Below are 15,464 nucleotides of genomic sequence, written 5' to 3' on the forward strand. Positions count from 1 at the left end.
TCTTTCTTTTTGGTATCAAATCACCTTACATTGTACAACTTGCTGGTCGTGAATAACGTATGAAATTGAGATGTTTATGTACTCCATTCTTGTATCGTATATGCCACATAAAATTGTCTTGCTCTAATTTCTACTGCTTGCTAGCCTTAGCTTCTGCAAATGACTCCTTCACTGCGCTGATAATCTTGTCAATGTCCCCCCGACTAGGGTCAACGACAGAAACACCCATATGCCTGAAAGAGTGTCAGCACACCACTCCATAAGTATTTCACGGGCAGAAAACAACGCACCCTATACGGAAGTATTTGTCTTTTGATGTAGGATGATTTTCAGTAAACAAAGACTCCTCGCAAAAAAAATTACTAACCTTTGATACTAGCATGTAATCCGCCAGCGACAACGACGTCTTTCTTCAACAGACGAGGAACGATATCGCTCGCTGTGAAACCGTCGGGAAAGTAAAAGCTGTGCGATATCAGCGTCTCGGTCGTAAATCAAAGTACTGTACGCACTGCCGACATGCCATTCGCCCGGACGTCCTCACTGAGAGGCACGCCCTTGAATCAATTTTCCTCCGCTGCCTTCTTGACGCGTCTGCTGACCTCCTGGTGGAGCTTGAATCGTTGCTCAAGTGAAACAGAGCCCTGCATGATCTGCTTGAGGGACGCATGGAACGCATAGATGAGGTTGACGGGTGGCGTGGCGAAGTAGGCAGCGGAGTTGTTCTCGTAGGCTTTCATTATGGGTAGCCATCTATTTGGGAGTTGGCATTTATTTTAAGGTAAAAACATGAACTGTGCGCACTTCTTCCAACTGGCGTAGTAGGTCGTAACTGGCGTTGAGCGGTTCTCGAATACCTTGGGTGTTTGCGTCAGTAGCTGTACACTGTGATATTGGGAAAGGGCAAACCTGGACGGCTTTCTGAGAAACAACGAGGATGCTGAGACCCGGTGGCGTGCCCAGACCTTTCTGGCTGGCTGTCAATACGACATCAATGCCCCAGGCATCCATTTGAATTTCTTCGCTCGCCACAGAGCAGACAGCATCAACGACGACCTAAAATCCACCCACAGTGAGTAGAAGTAAATTGAAGAGTCCTTGTGAGAAGTACAAGTGTGTCCGGAGAAACTCTCTTCACGACGTTTGCAATAGCTTTGATGTCGGACAAAACGGCTATCCAAGATAGATCAGTCCGACATCAGGAGCCCATATAGGACCAGGCACCCCGAAAAGTATCACTAACCTGTCGAGGTGTCGACGTGGGTTACGGTAACAATCTTGTACTTCTTCGCTTGAAGTGCGCTCTCAATATCAGCCTCCTTAACAGCACCACCAATCTCAGCCTTGATCTGGTCGACATTGGCACCATAGGTCTGCAGACTAGAGAACCATGAAGAATGAGCAACCATTACGACGCCTTACCCCATCATTGTCCCTACCAGTCTGCAAAACTATCGGCAAAATAACCACTATGCAGAACGAGCGCGTTCTCGCCCGGTTCTACGAGATTTGCAGAGACCTGGCGCCATAAATGTACACGTTTGTACCCTGGAAACAAGAATATAATACATACCTGATCCCATCCCAGCGTGCCTGACCCGGCGATCAGGAACGGCTGCGCGTCCTTTGAGTAAAGAAGTTGTCTGACAAACGCGTGAGTTTATGTTCGGCTGCCAAGTCAACCATGATCTCGTGTCCTTGCCTAGTCATGCGAATGCAGTCACCAAAGACTCTTGCAAAGTCGGGTGACATATGCGACATTGATGGATGTGCATTGGCTAAGAGGACCTATAAACATGTTCATGGGCGTGCAGAAAGGACTCGGGGATCGACGCACCTCATCCGTGACCTCAATCGGTCCTGGGATGCTGAGAACTGATGAGATAAAGTCTACGTGGGCAAAGACATGAATAGACGTACACCAGAAGCCTGTAAATGACAGACGCGAGCTTTCAGCTCCGGACAACTTTTACATGACCTGTATCATGACTCACTTGTGTGGAGCCTATCACTCAACGTTAATCCCAAGAGTCAACACACTCGAGCAACCAAAATGACGCGCACCTGAACAAACTGACACTCTGTAGACATCTTACGAGTTGGAATTGTTAATGGAGGGCCTAATATACTGGCAAGTGCGTAGGAGATGGAAGAGGAGGTCTTGATGGAGGCGTTGCGGAGGACACTCATTGGGAAACATAACACGGCAAAACAGCTGCTATGTACCTTCGGGATGGGCGGAATCGCTGTTCCACTATCGTTCCCAGATAAAAATTTCGTATGTAATACTATTAATTGCTCTGCATATTTCTGCTGTTACTGTTCCGTGTAACCCACTCTAATTCCGTACTTGAGCATCTGAAGACTAGAGAATCACGGAAAAGTATCATACGAGTAGTAAAACAGAACAATCAACTTCACGGAACAACAACTACGGGGAGGAAAGCGATCACCGCCCAGCAACGATCCGCGTAGCATCTCCGTCTACCACTCCGTTTCCCTGTGAACCCCCAATAAAACCCGCCACCGTCTTCTGGAGATCCGTCCACTCAGATTCACGTGGAAGCGCCATGTCACCGATATCATAGACATACAACTTCCCGTCGCTCCCTCCGAGTGCGGCCCGCCGTCCGTCTTTTCTGTCCCATTGCAACTTGTTAATAGCTCGACCGGACCCGACATTCGTGGAGACGATTGGTACCTGAAGTGGAAGTCAGAAACGGAGTCCCGTGCACGGCATAAAATTATGCCCGATCCAGATCAGATTACCGAAACTCACTTCCGTATCCGTATTCAGATTCCAAACATCAAATCTCCCAGACCCATCAACCGTTCCAAACAGTGCAGGATGCGCTGGATGCCACTTCACATCATACACATAATCATCCGCCTCGTCAAAGGAGTAGATAGGAGAAATAGCATGCGCGGCAGTCGACGGTTTCGCAAGTGATTTTGCACGCCAAAGCTTCACCGTCCAATCCACACTTGCCGTCAGGAATAGATCGGAGAAGTCTACAGGTCCCACAAGAGGATGGAAATGCAGCCCCATGACAGGCCCCGCGTGTCCCTTATAAATATCATACTGATTTAATCCGGCTTTTGCACCCGCGCGGTCGTACCGGTTGGCTTGATAGACATTGCCTTCTTCGGTGCCGACCCAAAACGTGGTCGTTTCATTGTCCGGGAAGTCTAGTGTTGTGATGGCCACTTCGCCTGTTTTATTGTGGCCTGCGTGAATAAGCTCTAGAGTTTCCTGGGGACAGATTCAGGAGTCAGGCGTCAATTAAGATCCATATTTGGCGGAAACAGGCTTACTTGTGGTTGGGCGAGCATGTCAACAAGCCAACTACACACGGTGCCATCTGTGCTGCTAGTGATCAAGTTGTGTGCGTTCTGAGTGCCCACCATTTGCATCGCGTACACAGGGTGTGTATGTCCAGCAGCTGAGAGGGGTGTCTTGAGCACAGGTAGGTGTTTCGATCGCGTATCCCACAGTAGAATCTGCCCCGAGTACGTGCCACCAAACACCAAGTTTGAATGGAACGGGGAAAATGTGACAGAGAGGACATCAGACTTGACAAGATATCAGTCAAACAAACACATCACTTATAGAGATGCTCACCGACCTGTGAATGGAACACAAACTCGGGTCTGTCGAGTAGGTGAAGGTTCCATACTGCAACAATCCCATCCGGCTCGTTCAATGCAGCAGGGTTCTTGTTATACGACGCTACGCTCAACTCCGGGTACTGTATCAAAGTCAGTAAGAATTATCATGCTTGAACGAGGTCCGAGACCTTGGGCGACCAATCAATATCTGTAATCGATCGATTCTTGCCGTAGCGTTCATCATAGAATGCACAAATACGCTTGACGCGCTTTCCCTCCGAGTCATCCCTGAAATAAGGATTAACATACTGACAGCACACAAACAAAATTAAAGGAAACACACCCATTTGCCTCCGTGCCTATAGTATAATCACGAATGTAATCATATCCATCGTTCAACGCGCGCTGTACGATCTTTGACGATTGTTCCACAAAGTCCAGGAACTCAGGTGCACTGAGTATATGTGAGCGTTCCTCTTCGGTAAGTTCTGAGAGTTGTGATCGTCTCAGTTGCGAAGTATCAGAGTGAAGTGAGGGGAAGGGAAGGAGTGCGCACCTCGAATCTCCTGCTCAATCTCCTTCTCAAGCTGCACACTCTCCTCCTCAAGCTCCTTGTCCTGGGCAATCCTCTCCGCCTCCAACTCCCGTTCGAGCATGATCTGTTGTCGTATCTCATCCTCTGATACTCGGGGCGTTTCAGTTTCTATGGCTGTCGTTTGCACTTCTTTGTTGTAGATGACGCGTTCCTGAGTATGAATGAGGGTTTTAGATGGGAAGGGATGGGACTGAAGTACATACGCGTTGCGGAAGCTCGAACAGCTCCTGCTCGACATCTATAAGGTCTGGTATGAACCTCGGGGTCAACACCCTTCATGTAGCATCAGTAGGACCGCTAGCGTCAAAGAGACCAAGGTGGGCACATACCTATCGACATGCTCCATCATCCCCACCATAGTCGTACCCATACTCACTCTATCTTTATCGCTTCCGACATCGCTCTGCCTGCTCACCCTGCCGGACGGTGAGAGAGCCGAGCCGTGGAGTAAATTTGTAGACGGTCGGGGTGGAGTGTTGGGGAGGGATGAGGAAGGGGTGATGTCCCCGCCTGTGTCTAGGCCACTGCGGCTCCCGACGAGTTGGTTGACGAGGTCATCAACGTCGCGGCGGGCTCCGCTAGACGGACCGGGCTAGAGAAGCTTGAGCTTTGTAAGAGTAAGGAGAAGGGTGGACAAACTTCTGCCTGCCGTCGCTCGGTTTCTGCTCGTTGACGGTCTGCCCTGGCTTTCCGAAGCTCAGCGAGTTTTGCACGTTTAGCCTCGATCTCTGCTCTCCGCTTGTCTGACATTGGTGAGATCTAAGTTTGGTGATGACTAGGGGGAGGTGTACGACGCGTAATAAAACATACGACTCAGTCACAAGTTTCATTTGTACATTCAACCTTAAGTACGCTCTAGGAACGGAACTTCTGCGCATCGCTACTCTGCTGTTGCAGTCTCACCATGAGGGTCTGAATCCCGCTACCGGAAGGACAAACGGCAAGCATAAAGATGTCTTAGCTTTGATATATAATGTTCCCACTTTACAAGCATCATGATGGACCATGCACATCGGCCCTCACTTCTATTCGCAAGGAAGACCTTCTAAGCTCACATTCTACAGCCCTTAGTCCAGGCGCAAGTTACGCGTGGTGTCAACATTCAGCTGCTGCTCGGACCTCCAACTTGAAAAAAAAAAATGGGTCTATCACTGAGACTCCTAAACCTCAAAATCAAATCCTAAATAAAAAATGATTCGGATACCGGGAGTCGAACCCGGGGCCGCTGTGTGAAAGACAGCAATGTTAACCGTTACACCATATCCGACTTGTTGAAGATGTTCAGTATGACATCCACATTGCGCTAGTGTGGACTTTACCGTTGCCTGAAACAAGAGATTCTGCGCACCCAATTCAATTGCGAAAATATATCAACGCGTTTGGCATTAACTTCAATTGTAAGACGATACATAACATACAAAAGCAACCTCCTCCTACCCCCACACGCTCACCACATAAACCCAACAAGTCAAGTTCCATCATCAAAATGCTACATCGCTGGAAGACCGGAATCAGCTACCCAAAAGATAAAACCATCCTGATTCCGATTCTCCCCCTCTAGCTTAAAGAAACTACAACCGCAAAGACGCCAATAATGAGACTCTATACCGTTTTCTGTTCTTAATTCTCTTGATGCGAGGCTTGAAGACTGTTGTGACTGTGGTAAAAGAGAGAACAAGCCTAAGGAAAGGCTGGGGAGCGGAGTGGTCGCTGCGATATATAAGTTATCGTTATCTCTTCTCCGTCTATGGTATACCGTCCAGGTGAGATCGAGCGGGCAAGATGAAGATGATGTGATGTGAATGAGACGGAACAGACGGACAGGTGATGCAAGGGGCAATGCAGGAGAAGGATAGGAGCGGCAAGGAAGGTGTGAGAGGGAGCGGGAAGGAAGATGCGCCAATGGGCAGGAGGCAAGCTATATTGCACCCTTGATCCCAACCTTGCGGTATTTCTCCTCATACACCTGTGCCAACTGCGGTGCGGCAGATTTACACTCAACCGTCTTGTCCCGATCGGGGGTGTTCGGGTTGACGAAGCAAGCAGAACCGTGCGTTTGTAAGAACTTGAGTGTTTCTGACACCGATTCAAAGCCAAGCTTATTCTGGATGAAGCTCATTGTTATTGTGCGGTATCTGAAGGAGACAAGTAAGATACAATTATCACCGTATGGAGATGATGAATACTCACGCTTTTGTCATAGTCATCAGCGCCCTGGTCCTCTCCCGATCAATGAAATAATCCATAATATACGCCCCCATGTTTGGTGCATTGAAATACATCTCAAACAAGGCATGGTAGTTGCCCATGGAGATAGCGCGCTGGACCCGAAGTGCATGCTGCACTGCGGGATCCCTTTTCTGTCGTGGTGTTAGCGTACCTACGTAGAGATTAAGCTCTACGCAGTAAAGCGGGAATACAAGTATGAGTCATATCCTGAACTGACAAGAAGGGAAGAAGGGGCACACCGCTTTTATTCCGTCCATGCAGGAGCATGAGAATGCGATACGCGGTAAATTCTTCGTGTTTGCCTGGTATGCCGAGCTCGTATAAATTCTTAAGTGTTGCCTGGCATTGGTTATATTCTACCATGTCCGACTGCAACAGCAGATCAGCTGTAAGCCGCATAAAAGATCTAGCACCTACGCTTTCAAGTGCCATGCGTGCGTGGATCTCGTAAACCTGTACTGTAAACTCATTTTTTATTCGTTGCACCTGCCAGGAGGGGCACGTGTCAACATGAAATAGACAAGCGATGGATGACGCACGGTGAGATCTTGTCGCAGGCTTTTGAACTGATTACATATCCAATTATATGACACTTTGTCCTTCCAGCGTTTCTTGAGTTCGATCAATGTCTGTTGGAGAACTGAATACGGGCGGATCGTCTCTGGTTTTGGTTCCTGTGCGAAAGTCAAAAGGTAAAACGATTGTATCGAGTGATCTCGTACTGAGGTAAGACGCAGATAGTCCTTAAATAACTCCTGGTTCGTCCCAACAATTGTATACTTATCCCAGTCAAGCACATTCTAAGGAATAAGATAAGCATTCACGTTGACTGTGAGAGATGAATTGGACTGACGGGATCCGCTTCAGGGTCGTCAGGATTAGTACCAAAAGCACTCGGCGAATCAGAACGCGATATCCGGTTGAAGAGGTGAGCATTCTGATTATTAGCCTGGAGAGAGGCCTGACCGCGCACACTCTTCTGTCGCTCTATATCATGTTCCCGCTGAAAACGTTCGGCTCGGCGATTAAGGGCCGCCTGATCCCCGAAGTCGAGGTTAGCATCATTGCGCTTCTGCGCTGCAAGTTTCTTTGCTTTCTTGCTCATCGGTGGAGTGTCATTCCTATAGAGCATCAGTGGGCCATGGTAACCTTAGAAGCGTGTGACACCGACATTTTGCGCTTGAGGGAGTTGAGCACCGGGGGAGCTTTGGGCATCAGACTGGATGTCACAAGTCACTGAAATCTGTAACTCAGCTTGCGATGAACTCAGACCCGCACCTTTTTAACTGTACACCAGCCCAGTCGGTTGTCCATAGAGTCTTTTCAGCGAAAGCGTTAGCAATTGACTCTCTCAGCTCAGCCTGAGCCTCTGCTCTATTAGCATCTGTCATTTGCCCTAGACATCGTGCTACCCATTCTCTGAGTCACCGACCTCAGCTTGATCACTAGCTTGAAGTGAAGATATGGGCGCTTACTTCAGTGGTGGAGGCCATGACTCGGACGACATGGTGATTTAGTGATATAATTTCGGTGTGATTTTATGCTGCGATATTGGGGTGGGGGCAGTCGTCGGTAGCGTGTGGTAGAAATTGGCGCAAGGAAATGAAGTTTGAGCAGGTTGCGAGAAGGACAACGTTCCTAAAACGAAGTACCAGCATGTACCCCGAGTTTCCCACGCTCGTCTGTAGTACAGCGTCTTTCTCACATATATTGCATGTGCTTGCAAAGACCTCACTGGCAGTAAGATACTCAAGTTCACACATAAAAACTCTGGTGATTGAAAGGCAGTCTCATTAGAAGATGCAACATAAATTGCAGCATCTGATGGCCGTAAGAGTCTATGAGATACTTGATCCGCCCTATGTACATGAAGCTCTCTAGTGGTTCAAATCCTTGGGCGGGTTGTAGACTGCGAACTAAATCAACATCTGCTAACAACATCGATAAGGTTGGGAACTTACAAATTTTCCTGTTCTTGATCACGGTCCACTTGAACCGCTTCACCCCGATGGAGACAGCGAACAGCGCAGAGAAGAGGATAACAGCCTTGATACCCAACTTCTTCCGCTCGTCGTGCTCGGGCTCGGCTGCCCAGTTTAAGAAGGTGACAACATCCTTGGCCATCTGAGAGGTCGTGGCTGGGGTACCTATAACGATATTCAATGTAGGGCTTGGCCCAGCTTACAAAAGAGAAACGTACCATCTTCGTACTCAACAAGATTGTCCCAGAGGACACGCGCCATGGAGATGGCACCACCAGGGAAATAAGGGTTGTAATTCATTCCATCACGGATTTCAACACCAGCAGGAGGATCGATGTAACCTGTCAGTAGGGAGAACACATAATCCTGGTTGACGAAGTGACATAAATAAATTTCCTCCTTGTAACACCAATTCAAACCACCTACCGCACCACCATGACGAGCCTTGATGATTAAGCTTAGATCGGGAGGAAGGGCACCACCATTACTGGCCCGAGCAGCCTCCTCGTTCGGGTATGCAGAAGGAAGGTAGTCGGAAAGCTTTCCGGGACGCTGAAACATCTCGCCTTTATCGTCTGGACCGTCCGTATACTCTACATCCTCGGCAAGTAAACGCGCTTCGTCGGCAGTATGAGACACGCCAACAAGGTTGCGCCAGGCAATCCGGTCGAGCGAGTGACACGCGGCACAAACTTCACGGTAAACCTGGAAACCGCGACGGATGCTAGGGTACAAGTGTCATAGAAGATAGTTTACGGTAGTTAACGCGGACATGCCTAGAGTGGTCAAAGCTGTCGAACCAGCCCTTGTGGGACCAAGGATACGCAGTGGGATGGAGGCCGTCGTCAGCTAACGAATTTGCGTGCACCTCACCAATGAAGGGGAGGGAGCCGTATAGATGAGAATACCATGCTATCGAGCCAGCAGAGAAAAGGGTAGCGGAGATGAGTGCCGCGCGAGATGTGAACACCGACTGCAGTGAAAACGGGTGGGTTCTTCAAGAAACATTCCAAGACACATAAAGAACAAACCTCAAGTTTGGCTGAGGACGTTGAACTGGATGAAGTAAATCGGACCTGCTGTCGGAGGTTGAGCAGCCAAACTTCGGGTTAGTTTTTGAGAAGAACTGACCGACGTAGCGCGCGTTCTGAAAGCGCTAAAGGTAGAGCGAGATGCGCCTATTGCAGACTGGCTCTTGAGCGCAGCCACGGGAAGCCTCGACAACATTTTGGTTTCAAGTCCTCAAGATTTTCGAGGAGCAGAAAGGCTTGAAGTGGTGACAATGACAGTGTCACGCATCACACATATCAGTCACGGAACGAACCGGAGGCTAGTCGGCAGTACCGTAGTTCCCGATCCTCCAATAAAATCACCTGGATTTCACAGCCTTTCTCCAAACATGCAAAAATTGGAAAAGGGTATGATATCTTTGACGAATAAATTTACAAAAAAAATGACAATGCCGCAAGCCTCACAAAGTCATTTAGAAACGACACTATCACGAAATACGGTATCGTAGTCCAAAAACGAATAGGAATCAGGAAGGCTCGCGACTAAGGAGGGAAAGTAAAAGTTCGTGTCCATTGTAGCATAAAGGCATCCGGCCGGCTTATACGGCGTATCGTGAACAGTTTCTCATCAACTGGGCAATATTGCACCGTGCCAGCGGACAGTAGCCCTACCATGCAATTCTCAAGTCTTACAATAGACAATCGCAAAGTGCCTCTGTTGGGATAAATTTTAGTATACCGGTGATCTGCCAAGCCTTCCGAAAACACGCACCCTCAGCGCAGCAGCAAAGACATGCACCAGCAAGACAAGCTAGGCAGCCAGTGCCTCCACCAGCACCACTGGACTGAGCAGGTTGTTGTCTGCGAAAAATTTCAGCCTCATGTTAGCGCGCAGTTTAGGCGTGCAATGTCAAGTAAGGATACTGACACGTAAACGGTCTGCGGTGGCGGTTGAGGTTGGTACCCAGGTCCGCCGTAAGGTTGACCATAAGGCTGGCCTCCGTACGATTGTTGGGGTTGTTGGGGATAGTAACCCCCCTGTCCTGGCGGTGGGCCTACGGTCCTTCAGGTTTCAGAAATCAAGTCATCAAAACACCAAAAGATGTGACCAACCTTGGGGTGGGTAGTATTGCTGACCGCCGCTGTAGTAATCCTTGTTGGCCATTGTTCAATAGAGGAAACCGTTAATTAACGTCGACGATGAGAAGAAGAGGGTGCTAGTAGAACTAAACCCGTTGTCGCTTTGCACAAAACTTATCTCGTGCGCATTTCTCACGCTGCACGAGGCATGGCAGGGCATTGGTCCGGGCAGTGCAGTAACTATCATGCATGGCCACCGCAGCAAAGTCATAGGTCCGACCGCAGTCACATTTGAGCCAAAATATCTTATGGACTACCAATTTTATGCCATACATGGGTTATTGGGGAATGACCCTGACTCAGAGTAAGCAAAGTCTTGGTGATGGTCATATCGGTCATGACCAGTGACTGGCCGTCTAACCATCGCTCACGGACCGGAGATGAATCCCTGCAGGCGTACTAGTAGAATGATCTCTCTCATCGTCGGCCGCAGTTATACTTTAGGCGAGATATTGTGATCACTTGGTGGCAATGTGGCATTAGACCGACGATGACACTCAGAGGCGCTCAACCTGTCAACGTTCCGGGTTAATTGTCATGCAGACGCCCTTCGCTTAATGTACAACTCGCTATTACCTCACCAGGACATTGAACAATACCGCACGCAAACTCTAATTGAATAATCTAACTTCACAATTATAGCCAGATGATATATGCAGTCAGCAGGTCGAGAGCCTCATGCAGTGACAAGAAATAGCAGAAACAGGTGTGAATGTGGAAAGGTCGAATGAGTGCACTAACTATGATATACAGCAGAAAGCGAAAGCGAAAAAAAAATGCGAAGGTTGTGCGAAGGTGACCAACATGCGTCGGAAAGTCCGAACACAAATTCTAGGGTCTAAGGAGCATTTGGCGTGAAGGCATGGATTCGTGCGCCCTGTCTCAGGAAGCTTTGCGTCAAGCGTGTAATGGCTGTTTTGCAAAGGGTCGCCACTGATCAGTAAGAAAAATTAACAATAAAGCCAGATCCTTACGCGGTGCGACGTAATTTTCATGGGCACAGACATCAAATGACCGTGTGCGAGCCTGTGCAAGCACAGTTCCCTGAGATGCAATACTCATAGTACCAGAAGCATTAGTCCTGTGAATATGAAAAATGAATGTCATAAATTCAGTCATGGTCACCCGCCTCGTTCCTGCTCCACGTACTCTGATATCCGTAATAGAGAAATCCCGAGCTGGAAACGGCCGCGCCAACGTATACTCGCGTCGGGGAACAGAAAATATAATCCAAGACGTCCCTGAAGGTCGCGCAATTTCTGAGGTGACGACACTAGGTTTCCGTAAAGCAAACGCCGCGGAGGTGCCTCTCCGTTTGGTGAGGTGCCCATGTCCAACGGCCGTGACCCATCATCCGTGAACAGTGACAAGTGGGCGATCAAGAATGGCAGCTCCATCTCACTGTCGGGAAAGATATATTCGTGTACGCTAACCCTGTGAGGTGCTGACAAGACTTACGGAATGATGGAATTTCCAAAGCGATCGCGTACAGTGAGCTGCACGATTACTGGCGGAGCTAGTGGCAAACGGGACAGACTAGCAGAACCAAATTCCGCGGTCCTTTGGGGATGTTGCACGACATCAAGGTGGTATGACCTAGCTTACCAATTCATCAACACGAAAAGATCAAGATACTACAAATAACTTGCCTCGTTTGGCCATCGTTTAGGAAGGAGGAGTGTTGGACCCGAGATTGATTCGAAATATATTGATTAGACATGGATGGACTAGTGCGATCAGCGGGAGAAGCCTGGCTCCAAGCAGTGCCCTGCTGGCTAGATGACTCTGACTGAGATGGCATAATCCAGGACGACGGAGGCGACTGCGTGTTCGAATGGTCGCTTGCAGCGACGGACCTCGGTGAACCCTGAGGGCTTTCCCAGGGCAATTCGTGGAAGAGCTTTTTGTAACTGCTGGGCATCAAGCGTAGTTGCTCAACGAGCCGAGCCCTAGAAAAAAGTGGACCACATACGATGATATACACTTTACGGGTGTGATAGGCGTTACCGGACGTATTTGACGTGTACGCTGAGACATTTATGATAGTGGAAAGTGAGCTAGGCTCCGATGCGTGCGTGAGGATATAGTACAGCAAGGACTTACTGCATCATCTCCTTCGACACTAGAGCGCGTGCGCGGCGCATGGTTAACATCGTGAGCGTGATATTTCAACGACTTGTAGGGAGAGCTCAAACCATTCTTGGCTGACACCTTTTCCCATGAGTGTTGCCTAGACCAGTAGGTGTCAATAGAGCAAGTATGCATATGTCACGAGATATTTGCCTGGGAGACAAGGCGCACACTGAGCCTACAGGAGAATTAATCAATGCTACAAGAGCATAGGAGCTTGGAATTTATCCATTTCGTTTGCGGGTGATCATATCATATAATACCTATTTCCAGGGAGCTCGGGGTCAGAGGAAGACTGAAAGGTATCAGAATTCTGAATCCCAGTACCCAAAAAGTTTGACACTGACAGATCTGAAGGCGACCGATATAGGGTTCCAAATCTGTTCGGAGCAGTATTTGGGAAGCTGAAGGCACGTCTTCTTTGGATCTCCCGCAGTAGTGATCTAAACAGGCCTGAACAACCGGCCGAGGTTCTGTAAATCCCATTGGGACGCTTACATGTCAGAATAAATCTCACATAGGTAAGCAAATATTAGGAAGGTATATGTTACAGGGGTCTATCATACGCTCTTCTTCACGTAGCTCCAAATCCCTGCCACTCCTGAAATCACTGATGCTGCTGCAAGAGCGGGTTTTACTCCGGCTAATGGAGAAAAGTTTTTTTATGAGAGAACGTAAACAGAGGCTGGGGAAAACCATTTGTACCTGTCGACTTGTAGAGGGCGCCTGTTAATGCACCCGCAGCCATACTGCCGGCTGTGTCATGTTTTCCGCGAAAAGAGTCAACGGTGGAGTTGATTCCATTATAGACGAGGGCTGTGAGTCATAAAGAATCAGGGACATACCCCAACAGGAAAGGTGAACTCACCAAGTACACCAGCTGAATTACCTATGAAAGTCCCTCTTCGCGTGACAGAATTAAGAACGCTGTTGATCCGGAGGCGGGTATTTGATACGGCTAGAGGTCTTCGAGCGCCTTCACTCATACCCCAAAAGCCACCCAATGCCAGACCTTAAGGAAAGATGGATGAGCATGTGACAACCGAAAACAATAAGAATGACCGAAGTTGGAGATGACAGCAATAAGATAAGGTGAGAGAAGATATAATGAGAGAGGGCACGACCCGTAGACGTACAAACTCGTGCAAAGCTCGTGTTAAGGAGCCGAAAGAAAGAAGACCTACCACTGAGATACATTGTGCCAGTTCCGTAGCATAAATCATCACTCCAACCTCGAGAAGGAATGGCTGTGCCAGCCCCTGGCAACTCGCTCGTCTTATCGTCATCTAATACAAGATAGTCTAATTGATCCCCAAGTTGAGCTAGAGGATGTAATTTGGCCGGGTCGTATGCACCCAGGAGCAAGTCGTTAGCCGTTACAGCATTCTCCACGGACACTGCTGGTCCATCACGCGAGAAAGTGGCCGACCGCAAGAAAGATGCTGGGTCCTGCGAGCCGGAGGCCGAGTTTTGAGGGTCACTAGACATGCTTAAGAACAAGCAACTTTGGTGGCGAGTGAAAGCAACGACGAAATTTTGAAACGGCGCGAGGGTGCGTGGGAATAGATTACCTAAAGTACCACCTACTTGGGTCTTCTCCAAACGTACTTACCGCTTTAAACCTGAACAATTAGAAAAAATGTCCTTTGCAACCGCGAGCACACACACCCTCTCAAGGCCTGCTAGCTTCTCTTTGAGGACAAATGCGTTTTTCAAATCGAGCCGAGCTCCCCGTTCAAGGCTTTTAGTACACACGGCAGGCCACGAAGCACCTGTCATTGCCACAGCGCGTTCCGGCTATGCGTTCCGTCGCAAGTGTGCGGGTGAATCATGGAACAATGTATTCAAAAGTCAGCACCGCATTTTCTACTTTTATCTGGCGCTAAAATGTATTTTTCAAGGATGGGCAACTTCCACTACACTGCATTCGACGGCATCAGATCCTGCAGAGATGGAAGCCATGCAATGTCTAGAACAGGGGACCCAGAAGCTAGAGGAGGGTGACATTCAAGGAGCCAAAGAACTTTACACTCGTAGTGTCGAAATCAAGCGTAATGCCAGCTCCCTGTTCAATTTGGGCGTCACGCATTATCACCTCAGTTTGTCCCACTCATATCCAAAATTTCCAGGGTGCTGAGTAATTTATTCTTAGAGGAGTTTGACGACGCTATTGCAGCTTGGAAAGAGTCAATAGCACTGCAACCCGCTAGTGCCGATGCTCACACAAGTGCGTGCCTCATCTTAAGTGCTGTCTAAATCTGGATGACGACATTAGTATCCGAAAGACCTCGCAAGCGCATACATAATATCCCCTGTTGCACGTCCTGACCTCGCTTTGCATCATCTCCAGCACGTAAACTGCTTAGGACTTCCTTATCGGTTCACTGACTATTGTGTTCCAGTATTGCGGCTTCCCTCTCACCGGAAGACCCTGAGATCGCCTTCAATCTCGCCGCAGTTTTGGAAGCCAGTGAGTAAATTATGACATGGCTTATTGTTCCTAAAATTAACTTTTGCTCGTTGTGAAGCTGGACAACTCGAAGAGGCTCTGAAGCAGTATAAACGTGCCAAAGAATACGGCGTCGAGCGTGCCGCAATGCATATTCGGAACGTTAGTATTCCAAATCTCGATCGTTATTTTCAAATCTCATTTACTACGTCAACTGCAGGTGAGCGCAAAGATTCTAGGCAAGACCATAAAAGTCGCGGAAAACACGGACGGCACAGATAACATGGACGACTCAGCAAGAAAATCAGATTCATGATGCC

At 48.6% G+C, this 15,464-nt stretch overlaps 8 protein-coding genes and 1 non-coding gene across 9 annotated transcripts; 1 reads left to right on the forward strand and 8 right to left on the reverse strand.

Annotated features, from left to right (window-relative positions):
* Positions 1–130: 130 nt before the first annotated feature.
* EDB93DRAFT_1256397 (pyridoxal phosphate-dependent transferase) lies at positions 131–2,190 on the reverse strand (the record flags this gene model as incomplete). The annotated part of the gene is made up of 16 exons (XM_041453941.1): positions 131–233; positions 291–309; positions 368–465; positions 520–557; positions 603–753; positions 805–857; positions 910–1,056; positions 1,112–1,173; positions 1,244–1,380; positions 1,440–1,519; positions 1,574–1,593; positions 1,653–1,788; positions 1,838–1,868; positions 1,921–1,929; positions 1,995–2,005; positions 2,065–2,190. 16 exons carry the CDS (start codon positions 2,188–2,190, stop codon positions 131–133), a joined length of 1,221 nt encoding a protein of 406 aa, XP_041301582.1.
* A 129-nt stretch (positions 2,191–2,319) lies between these two features.
* Positions 2,320–5,040, reverse strand: EDB93DRAFT_143026 (WD40-repeat-containing domain protein). Its single transcript, XM_041455501.1, has 10 exons — positions 4,844–5,040; positions 4,534–4,796; positions 4,408–4,477; positions 4,166–4,355; positions 3,953–4,097; positions 3,798–3,897; positions 3,627–3,749; positions 3,316–3,573; positions 2,780–3,253; positions 2,320–2,701 (listed from the first exon to the last, which is right to left on the reverse strand). Exons 1-10 carry the CDS (start codon positions 4,952–4,954, stop codon positions 2,450–2,452), a joined length of 1,986 nt encoding a protein of 661 aa, XP_041301583.1. The 5' UTR covers positions 4,955–5,040; the 3' UTR covers positions 2,320–2,449.
* A 359-nt stretch (positions 5,041–5,399) lies between these two features.
* EDB93DRAFT_t109 lies at positions 5,400–5,471 on the reverse strand. Its single transcript has one exon. It is a non-coding gene; the product is annotated as a tRNA-Glu (tRNA).
* A 651-nt stretch (positions 5,472–6,122) lies between these two features.
* Positions 6,123–7,940, reverse strand: EDB93DRAFT_1243479 (SAC3/GANP/Nin1/mts3/eIF-3 p25 family-domain-containing protein; the record flags this gene model as incomplete). Its single annotated transcript, XM_041452152.1, has 10 exons — positions 6,123–6,339; positions 6,395–6,602; positions 6,673–6,802; positions 6,851–6,919; positions 6,973–7,107; positions 7,156–7,233; positions 7,287–7,554; positions 7,599–7,652; positions 7,712–7,852; positions 7,909–7,940. 10 exons carry the CDS (start codon positions 7,938–7,940, stop codon positions 6,123–6,125), a joined length of 1,332 nt encoding a protein of 443 aa, XP_041301584.1.
* A 264-nt stretch (positions 7,941–8,204) lies between these two features.
* Positions 8,205–9,754, reverse strand: EDB93DRAFT_1183244 (cytochrome c1, component of the mitochondrial respiratory chain). Its single transcript, XM_041450713.1, has 7 exons — positions 9,547–9,754; positions 9,447–9,494; positions 9,192–9,388; positions 8,842–9,139; positions 8,634–8,781; positions 8,395–8,580; positions 8,205–8,342 (listed from the first exon to the last, which is right to left on the reverse strand). The coding sequence occupies exons 1-7, from the start codon at positions 9,640–9,642 to the stop codon at positions 8,311–8,313; spliced, it is 1,005 nt and encodes a 334-aa protein (XP_041301585.1). The 5' UTR covers positions 9,643–9,754; the 3' UTR covers positions 8,205–8,310.
* Positions 9,727–11,086, reverse strand: EDB93DRAFT_1183248 (uncharacterized protein). The gene is made up of 4 exons (XM_041450714.1): positions 10,539–11,086; positions 10,354–10,480; positions 10,198–10,286; positions 9,727–10,140 (listed from the first exon to the last, which is right to left on the reverse strand). Exons 1-4 carry the CDS (start codon positions 10,588–10,590, stop codon positions 10,115–10,117), a joined length of 294 nt encoding a protein of 97 aa, XP_041301586.1. The 5' UTR covers positions 10,591–11,086; the 3' UTR covers positions 9,727–10,114.
* Positions 11,087–13,154, reverse strand: EDB93DRAFT_1183260 (velvet factor-domain-containing protein). The gene is made up of 8 exons (XM_041450715.1): positions 13,043–13,154; positions 12,669–12,990; positions 12,538–12,593; positions 12,215–12,478; positions 12,024–12,161; positions 11,715–11,966; positions 11,540–11,646; positions 11,087–11,477 (listed from the first exon to the last, which is right to left on the reverse strand). The coding sequence occupies exons 2-8, from the start codon at positions 12,828–12,830 to the stop codon at positions 11,404–11,406; spliced, it is 1,053 nt and encodes a 350-aa protein (XP_041301587.1). The 5' UTR covers positions 12,831–12,990; positions 13,043–13,154; the 3' UTR covers positions 11,087–11,403.
* On the reverse strand, positions 13,140–14,336 carry EDB93DRAFT_1183266 (Tim17/Tim22/Tim23/Pmp24 family-domain-containing protein). Its single transcript, XM_041450716.1, has 4 exons — positions 13,880–14,336; positions 13,564–13,707; positions 13,401–13,511; positions 13,140–13,338 (listed from the first exon to the last, which is right to left on the reverse strand). The coding sequence occupies exons 1-4, from the start codon at positions 14,181–14,183 to the stop codon at positions 13,256–13,258; spliced, it is 642 nt and encodes a 213-aa protein (XP_041301588.1). The 5' UTR covers positions 14,184–14,336; the 3' UTR covers positions 13,140–13,255.
* EDB93DRAFT_1095647 (TPR-like protein) lies at positions 14,335–15,460 on the forward strand (the record flags this gene model as incomplete). Its single annotated transcript, XM_041446705.1, has 6 exons — positions 14,335–14,794; positions 14,848–14,922; positions 14,981–15,074; positions 15,098–15,165; positions 15,224–15,306; positions 15,365–15,460. The coding sequence occupies 6 exons, from the start codon at positions 14,335–14,337 to the stop codon at positions 15,458–15,460; spliced, it is 876 nt and encodes a 291-aa protein (XP_041301589.1).
* Between the last annotated feature and the right edge of the window lie 4 nt (positions 15,461–15,464).

The sequence above is a fragment of the Suillus bovinus genome, assembly GCF_016758785.1.
Source record: "Suillus bovinus strain UH-Sbo-P2 chromosome Unknown EDB93scaffold_121, whole genome shotgun sequence".
NCBI classification, from domain to species: Eukaryota; Fungi; Basidiomycota; class Agaricomycetes; order Boletales; family Suillaceae; genus Suillus; species Suillus bovinus.